At 43.6% G+C, this 17708-nt stretch overlaps 1 protein-coding gene across 1 annotated transcript in view; it reads right to left on the bottom strand.

The window, feature by feature from the left end:
* Positions 1-17708, bottom strand: part of XRN2 (5'-3' exoribonuclease 2) — a 90306-nt gene that overhangs the window by 29661 nt on the left and 42937 nt on the right. The window contains exons 18-24 of the mRNA XM_065402100.1: positions 9225-9332; positions 9054-9143; positions 8486-8558; positions 4925-5008; positions 2553-2650; positions 2384-2463; positions 312-368 (exon numbers count right to left, since the gene is read on the bottom strand). Coding sequence (XP_065258172.1) covers positions 312-368; positions 2384-2463; positions 2553-2650; positions 4925-5008; positions 8486-8558; positions 9054-9143; positions 9225-9332 — 590 coding nt within the window. The remainder of the gene's footprint in view (positions 1-311; positions 369-2383; positions 2464-2552; positions 2651-4924; positions 5009-8485; positions 8559-9053; positions 9144-9224; positions 9333-17708) is intronic.

Below are 17708 nucleotides of genomic sequence, written 5' to 3'. Positions count from 1 at the left end.
GATGTATTTTTACTTGTTTATACTGTCTGAAGGACAACTCAGGTTCAGCAACCTACCATGACAAAGTTCATGCTTCATGTCAGAACACAAGGTAAAGTTAACAACATTTTGTATCTTTGGTTAACTTTAATGTTTTCTTCACATGCATCAGAGATTAGATTCTGAAGCAATCTATGACAAGGGGCTGATTCTGTAGCAAGTTCAACAGCTACAGAACCCCAGATTACACTGGGCCTGGATTGATACATTTCAGTAAGCAGAAAAACAAAACACCCCACAACCACCAGTACATTCACACAACATTAACTCACCTGATGGCAGAATTCTGTGTCAGATCACGCAACAATGGAACAGGAGACTCTACTGTCCTAATGAAAGGAAAAAAATTACCAACTTCACTTTCCCTAATTTGAGACTGTTATAATTCACACGTTCCTGTCTGAACAAAGCAGTCTATAACCCACACAAACTGAAGTTTTGAAGAATTGTATCGCTTTACAATGTAAACAATGGCTAGCTGTTCTTATGTCTTTTTAACAGCAACAGAGGGTCCTGTGGCACCTTTAAGACTAACAGAAGTATAGGAGCATAAGCTTTCATGGGTGAATGCCCACTTCATCAGACGCATTCACCCACGAAAGCTTATGCTCCAATACTACTGTTAGTCTTAAAGGTGCCACAGGACCCTCTGTTGCTTTTTACAGATTCAGACTAACACGGCTACCCCTCTGATACTTTTTAACAGCAGTTTCCAAAAGATGCAAGTTTCCTTTCTAATTAAAGTAGACTACATTGGATGCACAGTTCTATCACACCTCTCCCCGATAAGCTAGCTAAACTGTGCCCCTTTAATCCAAGCAGTCAACAACTTGACACGCAGAAGGAAACTGCCTTTGTTATTAATCAGAAGTATGCGCCTTCTCTGAAGATGACAGCAATAAAAGCCCCACTCCCTGCTTCATATTCCTGCCTGTGATCAATTTCAGAATACTATATAGCTTACTGGATCAACCTTTAGGCCATCGACAAGTGCTAAGCACCCCCTGGTTGGGCACGGTGATCACCATCTACTTGTTAGTTCCTTTTGACCAAAAACTGCAGCTTCAGTAAACCAACGCATAGGCAAGTGTGTATTACCACCCTCAGAAAATAATGAATTCCAGGAGAATACTTCTAAGTATAAAATGGCAATAGAGCCCTTCTCCTGGGCTGCATGTATGCTAGGAAATTTTAGCAAAAACTTGCCACTGATTTACAGCTGCACCAATGATAGACTTATGAGAGGACTCGTGTAGCCAGTGCTTCCATAACTCGGTGCCTTGAGTGCACTACAGGTCCCACAACTGCTTAGCATTCAATCTTCCAGAGCCTCACCTGCACTACCACTCCCTCCGGTGCAGCTTTAAATCTGCAGGAAATTTTGATAAAATTCCTCAATGTTTACATGACCCGGGAGTGGGAATCTATATTAGCCACTCTTGCCTAAGTTACATTAGTTGATCAACACAAATCAGGGTGATTGGGAAGAAGTTATTCTTAGAGGAGCTTCCCTCTTGTGTTTAATCAAAGTTTATCAGAGCTTTCAGTATCTTATTTACATGGGTTTCACAAACTAACTTAATACATCATTTAAAAAGCTAAGTGTTAATGAATGTTTTAAAAATTACACATCAAAAGGGTATGCTCCTAATTTACTGCTAGGCCCTAGACAGAAAACTAAGCATGCTTTTCTCTGGGTTATTCTCTAGTGAATTCAACAATAGTATGAAGACAAATGATATAAAATTTCGATGGGCATGATCCAATAAAGCACACAGTGCTGCAGCCTCAACATCAGACTGGAACAAGATTCCCCTAATCTACTGAAAGATGATCAGAGACCCAAACAACGCAAGATTATTGAAGACAGTAGGCCCACTTATGATCTCTCCCCCCCAGCCCCAGCTCTTCACCTGTTAAAGTTTATCATATAGTACGTGGTGCACAGTATTCTCTTCATATCAAATACATAAGACCAGTCTCTCACAGAAGGCAAATAATGAAATTAGGATGACCTCTGTTGATTTCATAAGTAATGAAGACACTTTCTCGAGCATGTTAAAGCCCACTACCTTCCAGAGCTCTTAAACCAAACCCTTCCAAAGCAAAGCAATGCAATGGGACTGGAAAACCATAAACACTAGTTGAAGTTTTATATGGATAATAGCAAGCAACCTGCTTTGAACTCTAATGGAAACAGTACTTAATTCCAAAGACAAGTATTTAGAGACGTCAGACTTTTCTGGGTTTTTGTTGGGGAGTGGGGGAGTTTTGTTTTAGTTTAGACACAGCTAAAGGAAGTATCCTTCAGCAGCAAACAACTCAGACTGAAAGCTATACTCACTGATCTGGAAGAACTGCATTTTCATTCAGAGTAAGTTTTCCCTGGATTCCATGGCACAGTTCAGCGGGTATATCCATTGGCTATAGAAAAAAATAATTTTTCAGCTGAAGCAGACAACCACACCACTCCCTCCCACAAATGCAATAACCTTAGAACAAATGTAATATACCTCTGTGCTACTGGATTTGTACAGTTCTAAAACAAAGTCACAAAGCAAGTGATGTTTCCCAACAAACATAATATCGCCACCAAGACTATTTCTTCTGTCTAGAATAGGAGAAAGGGAAAATAGCATGATAATTCAGCATGAAGGAGATTTAAAGCAGCAATATATGCCAAGACAGCACCATTTTGTTGACAGGTGACTGCAGTAGCTCACTAATTCTCTACTGAAAGTTTCATTTCTGTTATGGAGAGACTATAATGCACACTCCATTGATATAAGTCCAAATTCTTCTCTATGGCTTGCACTTTTGAGGGGGATATGGGTCTCAAATCAAGGAAATATTTCTTATCTGCTAATTATTTGCAATGGTGTGACCACACTTGTACAAACAAATCAATGTGGCCCTATTCTCTGTCCATCAGGAAGGAGATATCCTATCAGAATTAGGAGCTCATGCTTAGCTCTGACTATCTGCTTTGTGGAGGCAGTCTCCTTGGTTAATGACTTGCAAAGCTGCAAAATATAGATTAGTCTGCGCTTATCCTGTAGAGACCTGTGTGTTAGTATGCCGTAACTTTCCACCCAATAGGCCGAAATGCAGAGCAATATGAAAGCAGGGAGAGGTCCTAGGGAAGCGATCTTTTCCCCGACTAGCCCATAAAAGTAATTTCTTCACCATGACTAAGATCTGAACGCAGGCTTCTAGGTTCTTCTCCCCTGGCATCCAGAAGCAGAGGAACTGCTGAAAGGTCTGAGAATGGAATTGTGCCTATGTAGGCTCAAACACGTGTTAGGCTTCCCTGGGCCTCTGATGACTGACCCAAATTTCAGGATTTTTTTCCAAGGATGGCAACACTTTTCCCCTCTGTGGTATTGTTTGCACCCAAGTGCTTTTAGCTCTGTTCAAGAAGAGTGCCAGAGGGAAGAGGCTTGGAGTGAGATGTGCTGCCAAATCCACCTTCAGGTGCAGAACCAAGAGGGCATGAAAAGTTTACTTATGATTGTAATTCTTTTGAAAATGTAAGAATGGCAGCTGCTGTGTTCAGGACAGAGCAGTCTTTCACTACTATCTGGATGATAGTGAGATGCATGGAAAGGACTCTGAATTAGTTTTCTTTGTGGATCCTTTGCTTAATAGGAGAGATTTTGAGTCAATGCCATGAGACACTGGATAGGTCCATGCGTCTAGTGAGACCACCTGTAAATTCTAAAAGGGGGATAAGACTGGGAAAGGGAAGAGATAGAGCCTTCCCATTCTTTGGCCGATTCATCCCCTGGAGGAGAAGGGGGAGATAAACACAGGTTACAACAGCCACCTATGGTAGAGGAGTCCCAGCATAGGATGGAAGAGGGACAGACGAGAAAGCAAGCTAAGAGGAGGCTGTATGGAGGAGATTTTTAGACTAGGGAAGATAAAGCTCCCACCTACCCCCTTTGGAGCATCGGGAGGGAAACTGCACAAGTTTGGCTGAGTCAGAATAAGGCTCTTGGATTTAGTCTCTCTAGGAGATTAGGGAGGGAAAAGGTAATCTTGACATACTCCTCCAAACTACTTTCCTCCTCTTCCTGTACTCGAGCATGGTGGCCAACTGAGAGATGTCCCGCCCTATGGAGGTATGCTTCCTGAACTGCTGTGAGAGCACCTGCACCAGCCCCATTCCCAGTCATATTGAAGCCACCAGGGAAGCTTATAGCAATGTGGACCTGATTAACTCTGTTCATAAATGGGTCCACAACAGGAAGCTGAAGGGTGGCACTGACACCAGGGCAGAGTCTATAGTTCCTGACTGGCTTTTTTCCTCCTCTCAGCTTCTTATCCTGGCTTTCCACCCTGAAAACAGAAACAGGCTGAAAAAGCCACCTTGAGCTGGCACCTCACCTGGGAAGAATCCGCCTACATGGAGCTTAGAAGCTGGTCATGAAAATTCCTGTATTCTGATTGGACACAAACTGGACAGAGGACAGGTGTATCCCCATTCGGTTTTACCAGTCTCACCACAGAAAATAATTGAGTGCATTCTTTTGATTAAAATGTGTTCATCTAGCAATTACTCATTCAGGTAGGGCGTACCAGCTGAATCATTTCATACAATAACCTGAAAATTAGATTTAGTGTTAAAATTCTGCTATGGATCTGCTTAATTTTAATAAGTGCAAGTGAAGGCTGATAATTCTGTTTTTACAACAAAGATCACTCCATTTACAGCCACTGAATTATTTGTGGAGCAAAGGTTGCAGTTTGACATAAGGAAATCAATAGCAGCCATCTATTATACCCTGTTCATTTGAGTTTTAATACTGCATGAAAGATAAGTACACTAATAATGAAAGCCTTAACGATCACAGTCATCATAATGAAATATCATAATTCTTACTTTCATCGGGAGTGAGGTCAGGGTAAACCTCTTCCAGAGCAGCTCTCAGACGGCGCTCATCAACGAATGGCAACAGAGCAACACCTAATTAAAACAAGCTCTTAGTATTGATGCCCAACTTTCACAATCATTGAGCTTAGCCACCAAGTTACCCTGTTTATCTAACAACAAAAGTTGAAATTGAATTTTTCCACTGAAAGGGAGAAAAAAACCCAAGCAATAGTCAAAAGGATTCAGTCAACACTGAAATTTTTTTTAATTCCAGTTTGTTCCAAAATTTTCCAAATACTTCAGGAAAAGCGTTAAAAAAAAAACAACCCACCACCACACAAGGAGCTTTGACAAATATGGCAATTTTCTACAGTATCTTACTACATTAGGTTTGTATCATTGTGGGCCAAGGACTGCATATAATTCCATGGGGGAGCCCGTCCAGGAATAAAGAACAGTAGGGGGTTTGGGGTGATTAGGCAAATTCACTCAGGTTGTAACACCTCCAGACAGGTACCACCCTCCCAGGGAGACTTGCCGATACAAGTTTAAAATGGATTCTCCAAAGCACAAAGACAACAAAGATAAATAGCTTGAGTTTAAAATGACTCCGGGACATCCTTCTGATCCAGCAAATGGACAGGAGCTTCTATCCAAAGGGAAGGCCCCAAGCCTCAGGGAAGGGCTGGAAGGACTGACACTGCTCAGAGCACTTGTGGAAACGGGGGTGGGAGGAGTGATCTCTGATAAGCTTATTAACATGCGTGCAGGTTCTTTGATTGTTTTAATGTTTTCTCTGTAATGCTTTCACCGTCAGAGTAAGTGTGCTTGCTTAGGAAAAGCTGTGTGGTAACTTAAAACCATGGCTAATCACACTGTTTAACGCCTCTGAGGAGAAGGCAAGGCAGGACTGCTCTGGCAGTCTGACTTTCTATAGAAATCCCTGTAGGAAGGGGACTGGCAGCCTGGAAAAACCCCAGTGAGAAGGCAGCGATACAGGTCTCTGCCTGAGAGAGGTGATGGCTCAGGAGCCTAAAAGCGGTGCCCTTGGTGGGAGGGGGAATACAGCATCCCTGAATTGTGAGAGCAGCAATCCTAGGGACGATTTTTATATTGCATCTATTTTTACATGTTAACATTGTATGTTATATACAAGAATAGCTTGATTTTCAGATTTCATGCTGTGTTTGCAATGCTGACATTTAATTTTATTTTAATAAAGTAGTATACAGAAGTCAGAAAATATATATGGAATCCCAATTTTAGTCACTTCTGATTATAACCATTCTCCACGAAAGACAGAAATGAAATGCTATATACTTAATACAGGAATCTTAACTTTTTAAAGTAATTATTTCATTTAAAAACTTTAATCTTTAGTATTTACTTTGCTAAACTGAATTAATTTTTTTAAAACTGGACAATTTCAGAAATAAGACTTAAAACTCTGATTTATAGTAACACATGGCATTGCACTGTTCCAGGTACCCATTACCACATAAGCATCCTTTACATAGTTCAGCTCAAGGTTAACACATCATGCCCCTCCAAAACAAGCAAGTCCACTTCCGTGAATGGATCAGAACCAGGAGGAGGGTGCATGTGTGCAAAGAGTAACAACTAGGAGGACAAACTGCAAGAGACTAATTGTTAAGGGGATTTCTACACCTATAGTTAGTAGAATGGCTGAACAAAGATCCACTGTTTTGCACTCCACTGTGAAAAGCGGCTAGAATGAGCCAAGCAGGGCCAGACAGACAGGCAGAATTACAGGGTCTCAATGCATGGATGAGATGATGGTGTAGAGAGGAGGGGTTTAGATTTAGTAGGAACTGGGGAAACTTTTGGGAAAGGGGGAGTCTATACAGGAAGGATGGGCTCCACCTAAACCAAAATGGAACCAGATTGCTGGTGCTTAAAATTAAAAAGGTTATAGAGCAGTTTTTAAACTAAGGGCTGTGGGAAAGCCGACAGCTGCAGAGGAGCACATGGTTTGGACATCCCTTAGGGGAGGATCTATAAATGGAGATTCCCTATGTCCTAATAAAGAGGAGAGGATGGATGATGATAAAATACACCTCTCTAACAACACTTTCAGTGTTTCATTTGGAAGGTTCTTTTTCATCTCCCATCAATTTTGGTAACTATCCCACAGGCTCTCTTATTCACTTGCATGACTGACTATCAACTTTGTACAAATAACTCTCAAACCTACCTCTTCACTCTCCATTCAAACCCACGTCCCCCCTGCCTGTCTTTTTGACATCTCCTCATGGTTGTCCAAGTCTTTACCCAAAACTGTGCTCCTTGTGTCCTGCCCCATCCCTTGATGATCTGTCACCATGGACAACATGATCATCTTCCCAGTCTCTCAGACCTGTAATCTGGGCATCATCTTTGAATAAGTTCAGTCTAGCTCTAGATCCATCATATTCAAGCAGCATCTAGAACACTGCTACTACCTGACCAAGACACCCTGAATTTCCATCACAAACACCATTCCAATCTCTGTTGCAAACCTGAGCATCTCTCTCCATTACACAGCAACCAGGTCTCACCTCCTCCAGGCCCTACCATGCCCACATAAACTCGGAGGGGGCTACAGATGGGAAGGTGGTGAGTCAGAAAAAGTGCATGAACCCACTGGAGGAGAAAAGGGAGAGGACAGCGGAGATCTAGGTTCAGATCTGGAGGGTAACACACTCCAGAGCATGGGGAAAGGTCTCTGCACAACTGTTTGCACCACGGGGACTTGTATTTTTTCCTCACTATTGTCTAATGTAAGCAATATGCACAGGAATCATTACTAGCCATTTCTTCTAGAGCAAAATCATTAGCAGCATCCAGAATTAGTAGACCAACTAAACCAACCGAGTTATTCTATACGAATTAGATTAACTAGGGGAAAAAAGGATGTTTTGTTATTTCTATTTTTGGACACTTGGGAGGACACTACAATGACGGAGGGCACGTAATTGCCTAGCGGTATCATGGGAGGGCAATGTTGTATTTAACTGGCAAAACTCCTCATTTAAATATTGACAGAATAATACAACTGATACTTTAAAGACAAAAGAGAGTACATTAAGTACTATACATTATTTCTTCATTCTTAGTTTGTATGTACCTGAAATGTTTCTTTATTGCCTACAGCATTGTTCACAAGGAACTAATGAACTACTGATTGAACAGTATACGATCCATTAATTAAATGCAAAGGAGACAAAAGACATAATTATATAGTAAGGCTGATAAAGAATAGAAAAATGATTAATCTATTTCTGGCCAAAATTAACTGGTCCAGAATGACTGCTAAAATTACTATTAATCATTGCTAATCCTCGATCAGTTACTGAATCATAATTGGCTCTTCACATGAATTTATTTATTTTTTTAGATCTGCTGTAAAATGCTCTTTCCTTCCTTAAATAATGCATTCAAATATGACAGTAAACCTCATTAATCATTATCTAATTAAAATCCTTTCCTATTTTGTTCACATTTTTCAGACATCCCCCAATACGAAGATTAAGGTTTCAAGTTCAAATAGAAAAAGATCTTAAATTTCACCTTGCCAAGCAAATTTCTTCCCATTCAAATCAATAGCAAAATCTTCAGGGTAGAAGTCAATTATACTTGATTCCTGCATTTGAGAAAAATCAGAAGACCATTAAAAACAATTAGGAAGTGGATTCACAAGTCTGCATAGAGCTGGATGAACCTTCTCTGTTCTTTGTCCTGCTTAAGACAAAACTGTTTAATATGGCTAATGAAAAAGGAATACACTGTATTATAAAATACCATCCAAGCTAGAAGACTGCAGGGGAACCCCACAAACCCAACAGAGAGTCAAGGATTGACTAAACAAGACAAGCAGGGTAGGATTTTGTGGGAGTTCAGGAGACTGGAGCTAGGCCTCCACTCCTGAAATAATTTGCAGGGTTCTTGGAAGCAGAGGAGATTTTGGTTTGGCTCTATGGAAATAGGGTCAGGAAAAGTCATTTAATATATTCAAACATTTGAAACAAAAAGAATCACGTTTCACAAAGCTGTATGACCAGACAAGTTAAACTGTTACTTTCCCCGGTCAGTATTATTCCTTTAAAACAAACCAGTAACAGAAAGAGAGGATTCTTACTGGATCAGTCATGAGCTTCCGCCATGTTGGTGGTAGAAAGTTACCACTAGCAGCGGGAAATACTCCCATGAGTTGTTCAAGTGGTCTGAACTGCCAAAACAAAAAAGGGAAAAATGTGAGTGACTGCCAATAACCTATTAAAAGACAGAATAATAAATGAATGTCTCTTACCGGTTTTGTACCCTTCTCAAAGTCTGAGGGCAGGTCTGCAATACCTTCAAAGTCAGAGGCAAATGGCGCATAATGGAAAGGATAGTACCACTTCCAGGAAGCACAACCCTAGTTTTGCAAGACAAGAGACTAATAAATGATACAGCTCAGAGGAGATAAATAGTCACATTTACTATTAGTGGCTATCTAACGATGACTAAACTTAACCCAGTGTGAGCACCAGTGTTATAGCCATGTGTCATGGATAAGGTTAAGATTCTGTCAAGGGTATTTTTAGTAAAAGTCAGGGACAGGTTGCAGCAATAAACAAAAATTCACGGAAGCCCGTGACCTGTCCCTGACTTTTACTAAAAATGCCGGGGTGGGGAAAACAGACAAAACAGAGCACTGCCAGAGGCTTGTAGCTGCTCCTGCCCTCCGCTGCTGCTCCGGCAGTCCGGGGACTGCTGTTCCGGTGGCACCAGGGCTTATCGCCAGCAGCTGCACCAGCCCTGCTGCTGTTCCTGTGGCAGGGGCTGACCGCTGCTGCTCCAGCCCCAAGTTTGCTGATCCAACCCCAGCCGCTGCTCCTACCCCAGAAGTCACAGAGGTCCTGGAAAGTCACTGAATCCATGACAGACTCGTATCCTTAGTCACAGAACTAGGAAAGTTACCTCCCAGGTTCACTGAGGAAAGAGTTGCTAGGTCTAAATATCTTTTGGAATTGCGCTACTCCACCAGAGTTCAGGTCAAGGCTGAACAGATGTGTCCCAAGAATTCAGTAGAAGGCTATGTGGTTAAATTCAATGGGTAGTAAAGGAAACCGTAGGGACTTCCTGAAGAACTTTTGAGACAAAGTCTTATGTCAACACATCCCTTTGTGCCTGTTACCAGAGATAGAACTGCTTCATCCACAAACACATCCAGAAAAGGTTCTCTGAACAGTATTCCAACAGCCACTCTTGCCAAAGTAGCGACCTTACTCATGAAAGTATGACTTTTCCTACATTACAGGCATACTCCCCCTCGCCTCACAATATACACAAGCACATACGTAGTTCTAGTCCTAGTTCTTAATCCTTGGTTGTGTATACTTTGTCTGCAGTTTGTGTGTTAAAACGAAGGCTACGTCTACACTACCCACCTGAATCGGCGGGTAGAAATCGATCTCTCGGGGATCGAATTATCGCGTCTCATCGGGATGCGACAATCAATCGCCGAATCGACACTTGTACTCCACCAGCGCAGGTGGGAGTAAGCGCCGTCGACGGGGGAGCCGCGGAGGTCGATTTGCCGCCATCCTCACAGCGGGGTAAGTCGGCTCGGATACGTTGAATTCAGCTACGCTATTTGCGTAGCTGAATTTGCGTATCTTAAATCGACACCCCCCTAGTAGTGAGGACGTAGCCGAACAGAGGTCACTTTACGGGAAGTAGTTACTATTGAGCGTAGTTTCTGCATGTTCCCCTGGAGCGATGTGCTTCTGGAACAACAGAGTTTCAGAACCTTCTAAAAAGCCATGCCACAAGCATTCCTTGCAGCACTGAATGTTTGGTAGCTGCGGTTATAGGAGGGGCATGCAGCCCCAACTGCCACAGTATCGAAGAGTGGAAATCTCAGGAAAAGGATAAGGCAGGAGAGAAGTATGAATGCGTGTAGGCAACTATCTTGAAGAACTACAGTTACAAGTAACCTCTTCTTGTATATGTAAGGTGGCTTCTACATATCCAATACCTTCCCCAAGATGGTAGGCTGAGGTGTTCTAGATAAATAGTGATTGCTAAACTGCCCTCTTACGGTATCCGTTTGAGAGGTCATGTCAAAAAAAGAGTGTTTGTAAAGGTGTGAACAGAACTCAGCGTTGCATCCTGCAAATATCAAGTTTGGAAACATTACTTAGGCAGAAGGATGCTGCCTTGGTATTAGTTAAATGAGCCATAAGAGACAGGTATTCAGACATTATATAAGTAGTAGCAGATTTCAATACATAACGTCTTTCTAAGTGGATAAAATTAAGTGGAAACGGTATTCCCTCAACACTGACCCCCTGTATATCTGGGGATCTGAGTGACTTCAAACACTCCCATTTGGTCCCATTTAAACAAAAAGTTTAAAATTCCATATAACCTTTCAGTGTGAAGTCATGTCTCCCCAGGATGCATGATATACTCTGGGAAGGAGCTAAAAGCATAATTGACAGCTTTGGAGAGGAAATTAGTATGTGGTCATTGGACAACTTTGTCAATCAAAGCTCACAACTCACTCTCCTCACAAGTGTAAATGTGATGAAGAATGCTCTCTTAAGGCAAAAGATGGAACAAAGATCCAACACTCAAGGACTCAAAAGGTGTCTCCATCAACCTGAACAACACTAACCTGAGATCCCATGTTGGGAAAGGATCTTTGACTGATGGAACAGAAGAGAGGTTATTTTCATGGCAACAAAGTTTGGCTTATTTTGAGAAAGAAAAGTTAAATTCTCTTAATATTGGGGTTTTGGGCCCAGAGAAGCCTGGAATGCCACACACCATGTCAAGTGTGTGAAGGCACAAACCACCTTTGCTGCAACTTCAAAACAGTGTTGCTTTTGTGTGCAACAGAAGTATTACATGTACCTCAAATTACATTTTTCCTTATCTTAAAGGCACTGGAACAAAGGGAGAGATTACAAGTGAATTCACTCAGTTGAGAAACACAGTAGTCCTATAGAAGAGTATAACAAGAGAAACTCAAACATCTAGGAATATGGTACAACATACAAAGGAAACGTGGCTCTAAAAAGTCTGTGTAGAGCTTCCCTTCCTCCCCCCAAATCTTGGGTTATTTTTCTTAGTAGTGCCACTTGAAGCAAAAGTCTACTATTTTAACTTCCAACTATGCCTAAGTACATGTTGGTGAGCGTGTTATTGGTATTTTGGGAACAAAACTGTACAGAGATTATAATTCTCAAATTCAATCACTCATAGGACTTTAGTAATACAAGTTTTAGAAATGGAGGTGGAGTCTGTAAAGACAGTGAATGTTATATGCTGGTCTACTAAACTGGGTTTTTTTTGTTTAAGGAAATAGGGTTAATTACATATTCTTCTGTCTTTCCCCATTATCTGTCAACAGCCAAAATACTGAGGTAAGTAATTATGGAAAGCAACTCTTGCACTTCTGATAGCCAGCTTTGAAAAAAAAAAACATCTTATTTGGAACCCCTCCTCAGCTCTACAGATTTACGTCCCTAATCTTGCAACCTCCACATGAGCATAAGTGACGTTAATGGGACTCCACATGCAAGTAAGCTTAAAGCACCAGAGCCCAAGTATGTATTTGCCACATAGGTAAGTAGGATCAAAAGCAGCTCACAGGCCCTCAATGTTCATATTGTTTAATGTCAGATATTTATGCTTTATATTAAGCATGGAGCCATGAAATTGACCAAAAAGACAGCCAACAGCCAATATAAGTAATGCAGTGTCTACACTGACACAGTTGCCTAACTACACTGACATAAGCCACCTCCCTGAGAGGCGTAGGGAGTTTTGTCAGTGTCGTAGGGCACTTACATGGGCGGGAGCAAGGCTGTATTGTGTGCACGGACATAATTAGGTCGACAAACTGCCTTACATCGACCTAACTGTGCAGTGTAGAGCAAGGCTCTATATCCTGTTTGGTTAAAGTAGTGGAATTTGTATGGGGACTCTTACCAGTTTAAAACTGGTTAGTTTGGTTTAAACTTGCACCAGCAAGTTGGTAGGTACCAGCCTAACTGATATAAAAAGTGTCCACACCCAGACAAGCTGCAGCCGTCTAAACGGGTGTAAAAATCACACCTTTAGTTGTGTCTGTACAATAGTGTGTAGACCAGGCCAATGGCACTTTGAACAATGGCCCTGGGGGAATTCTGCACCGAGACAAGTAAAATTGCAATTTTTTTTAATGTTACTTGTCAAAACACAACATAATCACACCAGTTTCAATTATTTTGGTAACTTATTTCAAATACCTGTCAGCAAGTACACCTAACAATACAGAGAACAAAATTTCCCCGCAGGAGTAGAGAGTTAAAGAAACCCCTATGACAATCCAGCTCCTGTTTTTCTGTTATGCTTTTGTTGGGTGCCTCAGTCTGGGTGTGTCACACGTGCCAGCGGGGCACATCTTGGGGGAGAAAACTGCTCCTCCAGTCTCAGACACCCACACCCTTACACCCAGCTGCAGCGCCCCCCCCCCCAGCCCAGACACCGACACCCCCTCTACCAGCCCCTTGCACTCCCACCCATCCAGAGCCTAGCCGTGGGGTGCTCCCCCCAGCCCAGACACCTGCACCTCCTACACCCAGGGCTCCAGAGAGAAGAGAAACAGCTGGGTCCTGGGCTTGTACGGAGTTTCCTGCACACCCCCTTCTTCCTTCAGGACATGCTGGGAACTGCAGCTACCAGAACCCTCCAGCTCCTCCCTCCCCCTTGGCAGCATCCTGTATTTGCAAGCTGGACAGCTGGGCTCTGCTGGGGCCAGTGGCCCCTAGTGGTGGCCAGCAGCTCTGCAGCACTCATTCTCCAGGGCGGGGAAGAAATGAAAATCTACATTGAGCAGTGGTGCAGAACTCCCCCAGGAGTAGAACATGAAAACTGCTCCAAAAGAATTAACTTAGGAGTCCTTACCTCCTTAGATACAGCAAACTTAGTTTTATAACCCTTAGCTAGGTGTAAATACTTCAGTCACCTCTTAAATCTTCTCTCAAGACTATCTAATTTCAGTTTTGTCACTATCTCCTCCTATAAATCTCTTCATTCCATTGATCATTCACATTGCCCTTTGCCTGGGCTGCACAATCACAGCAATACTGAACGCCACACTGGCAGTAGGCCAGCCATTCACACCTAATTTGCATATTCGTTAAAAAAAAAGTAAAGAGGAAAGAAATGGACATTAAGAGAGTTCTAAGAATCCACACTGCTATACTAAACAGAGAGGCAGTTGGCTTGGAGCAGGGCTTAGCACAGAGATCTGCACAATTAAAGGCAGTCCTGAGAGAAGTGTTTTGGACTCAGGTGAAAGAATCCCCCTCTTCAAGAAGGGCCCCACAAGCGAGGGTGGAGCTCCACTCCCCACTCAGTTCTCCAGCAAATCAGCCACACAGCTTCACACACAAAAAATAGACAGCGTGTCCTCAGCAGCTGCAACTCAGGCCTGGACTACACTACAGAGGTAGGTCCACATAAGCTGCCTTGTGCAGACCTAGTTGTGCAAGTGTCTACACTTGTGGTCTCCCACTGATGTAAGCTCTCCATTACACTGACATACTGACCCCACCTTCCCGAGTGGCACTGAGCCACGATCCATGTGCTGAGGTTGATGCAGTGTGAAGGCAGACACTACTTTACCTGTGTCAACTCTAACAGTCCTCCAGCAGCTAGCTGTCCCACAGTGTCCAACACTGACCACTCTGGTCACAATTGTGAACTCCTCTACCCAGTGGTCACAGACACCAGCAGCCCCCTGCTCTTCCTTCCTCCCCCTTTAACACCCTAGGAATTTTCCCGATTGTCCAGCTTGGCGAGCACACCTAGCAGCTCTCCACTGTTATGTGCAACTGCCCAGCTGATCCTGCCGGCTACATGCTCCAGGTGTGCACTGGCCCGGAGCAGGCCCAGGAGATCCAATATGTCCTGTCTGTGGGGAGAAGAGACTGTGGAAGCACAGCTACTGGCCAGCCATAGAAACAGTGACATTTACAAGCAGATTGTACAGGGGATCCAGGAGAAGGGGTATGACAAGGATCAGCAGCGCTGCATGGAAGTGAAGGAACTGTGGCAGGCATATCAGAAGGCACCAGATGATCCGATGCCAAGCTGCAGACTGGCTGCTTTTACGAAGAGCTACATGCAATACCACCCTGCACACCACTGCCAATAGCTATGAAGAGCCTAACTCATGGGCCACTGGTGTGAACAGCGAGGAAGAGGATGGGGACAGGACAGAGCTCTTAATTTTTCATTCGATTACTCGTACTAGAAAAGAGAGCAGTACAACAAAGAGGTAGTGTTATCTGCTTTTCATTCCCCTGTAGAGCTAGGAAAGGGGACCATGCGGAGCAGTTTATGTATACATGGATGTCCCTTGAATCCTCCTGAGAGATCGCAATGAAAAACTTGCACGGAGGTGCCTGGTAATCCTCTCCCAAAAGATTTCTAGGGATGGCAGCCTTATTTCTTCCTCCACAGTAAGCCACTTTCCCATGCCACTCAGCAATTACTTTGTCAGGCACTACTACAGTACACAGGGTAGCAGCATATAGGCCATGGCATATAGGATATAAGATACCAGCAGCCGCTGTGCTCTCTTTGCCTGTGTTACCCTCAGGAGTCAGATACCAGCGAAAATCCCCACTGCCTGTGGAAGGTGGTGCCAGCATTCAGTGCCATTGTCGGATACTCAGTTTCATGCAACCTAGCAATTCCCTCCTCATTTCCTCTCACCCCGGCAGACCATACTGACCATGGCTGGAGCTGTGAATTACACCGTACACAAGCACTCTAAAGAAGTGGTATCAATAATCATGTCTTGTTATAAGGAGGAGAAAGAAGAGGACTCGGGATGACATGTTCAGCGAGATCCTGCAAGTGCTGCATTGGACCATGAACAGGGTCAGGAGGACTAAAATGGCAGACCACATGGAGAAGGAAAGAGCGGACAGGAGAAAGGTGCAAGAAAAGAAGAGGGAGAGGCACCAGGACATAACGGGGGGAGGGATAGCTCAGTGGTTTGAGCATTGGCCTGCTAAACCCAGGGTTGTGAGTTCAATCCTTGAGGGGGCCACTTAGGGATCTGGGGCAAAATCAGTACTTGGTCCTGCTAGTGAAGGCAGGGGGCTGGACTCGATGACCTTTCAAGGTCCCTTCCAGTTCTAGGAGATAGGATATCTCCATTAATTTATTTTTTTTCAGCCGCCAACACAGACGCTGCAGATTCTTATGGACCTACAGCTTCAACAGTCATGGGCTTTCTTCCCTTTGTAGTCCATGGAGCATTCCAATGTAGCACCCCACAAATTCCACACCAGCCCAAACATTCCATGTGGCATCAGGGGGCCACATCACTCCACATCAGAGGACATTAAGGTCAGCCACAGCTTCACATACTGACCTGAGTGTGCCACAGTTGACATGTGTAGCTAAAATGGAAATGAATGTTCCTTCCCCTTCTTTAAAGTCATAATAAGTTGATGGAACAGAACTTAATGTATTTGCTTTTAACTTGCACAGAATTTTTTAAAGAGTTTTCATTACTCAATAACACTAGTGTTTGGAAAATAATTCATCTTTATGAGTTCCCAACTGGTGCTGCAGAATGCCTGCCAGCAGTGACAGCACCCACTTGTTATTGTAGACTGTGACAACTCATAGGATCAGTGACAAGCAGCATAATTATCATAGATGTACACCAAGCACCACACAACTAAAGGCCTCCAAACTGCAAGGCCAGGTAGAGCACAGTACACCACAACGCATTACTGTAGCTTGCTCTTTAAAAGTGTTCTTTCAAAGCCTGCCTGAGCCATATAGCTCCTAGTTGAGCTCTTCTGATAGCCTTTGTGTCTCACTGTTCAAACTCAGCACCACCTCTGCTCTCCACCCCGGCGGGAGCTTTTTCCCCTTTGCTTCACAGATATTATATAGGTCACAACTATGCGGTTATAACCACTGGGATACTGTTTCCTCACAAGATTGGATCTCAGTGAGAACAATGCTGGCACCCCTTCAGCCTACCGAAAGCACATTCAACAGTCATTCTGCACCTGCTGAGCCAGTAGTTGAATCTCTCCTTGGCGCTGTCAAGGAGGCCAGTGTACAGCTTCATAAGCCAGGGGAACAAAGAGTAGGATAGTTCCCCCCGGAAACTACTGGCATTCCAACATCGCCATTTGTAATCTGCCAGTCAGGAATAAAAGTCCTTGCTTGTCGCTTTCTGAACAGTCCTGTGCTCTTAAAGATGTGAGCATCATGCACCTTCCATCATGCACTCTGATGTCTGAAGAGTCCCCAGCGATCCACCAACATAGAAGTGACAAGGTGGTCTGGTGCCAAAAATAGGGATGTGCGTGCCATCTATCGCTCTACTGCAGTTTGGGAACCCCACTGCTGTAAATCCATCCATTATGTTCTGAACATTGCCAAGAGTCACAGTCCTGTGCAGCAGGAGATGATTAATGCCCCTGCACACTTGCATGCCCACAGCCTCCAGGGTGGATTTTCCAAATACAAAATGAGTTCCCACTGACCAGCTGCAATCCAGTATCAAGTTTCCACAGGGCAATCGCCACTTGCTTCTCCTCTGTCAGTGCAACTCCCATTTTGGTGTCCCGGCACTGGAGGACTGGGGTAAGCTCAGCGCAGTGATCCAGGAATGTGGCCTTGCCCATCCCAAAGTTCTGCAGCCACTGCTCATCATCCCAAGCCTGCATTACAGTGCTATCCCACCAGTCAGTGCTAGTTTCTCAGGCCCAGAAGCAGC

Source organism: Emys orbicularis, chromosome 3 (assembly GCF_028017835.1).
Source record: "Emys orbicularis isolate rEmyOrb1 chromosome 3, rEmyOrb1.hap1, whole genome shotgun sequence".
Taxonomy (NCBI): domain Eukaryota; kingdom Metazoa; phylum Chordata; order Testudines; family Emydidae; genus Emys; species Emys orbicularis.
Note: the sequence above shows the minus strand (reverse complement) of the source record. Positions and strands in the feature narration are given on the sequence as shown.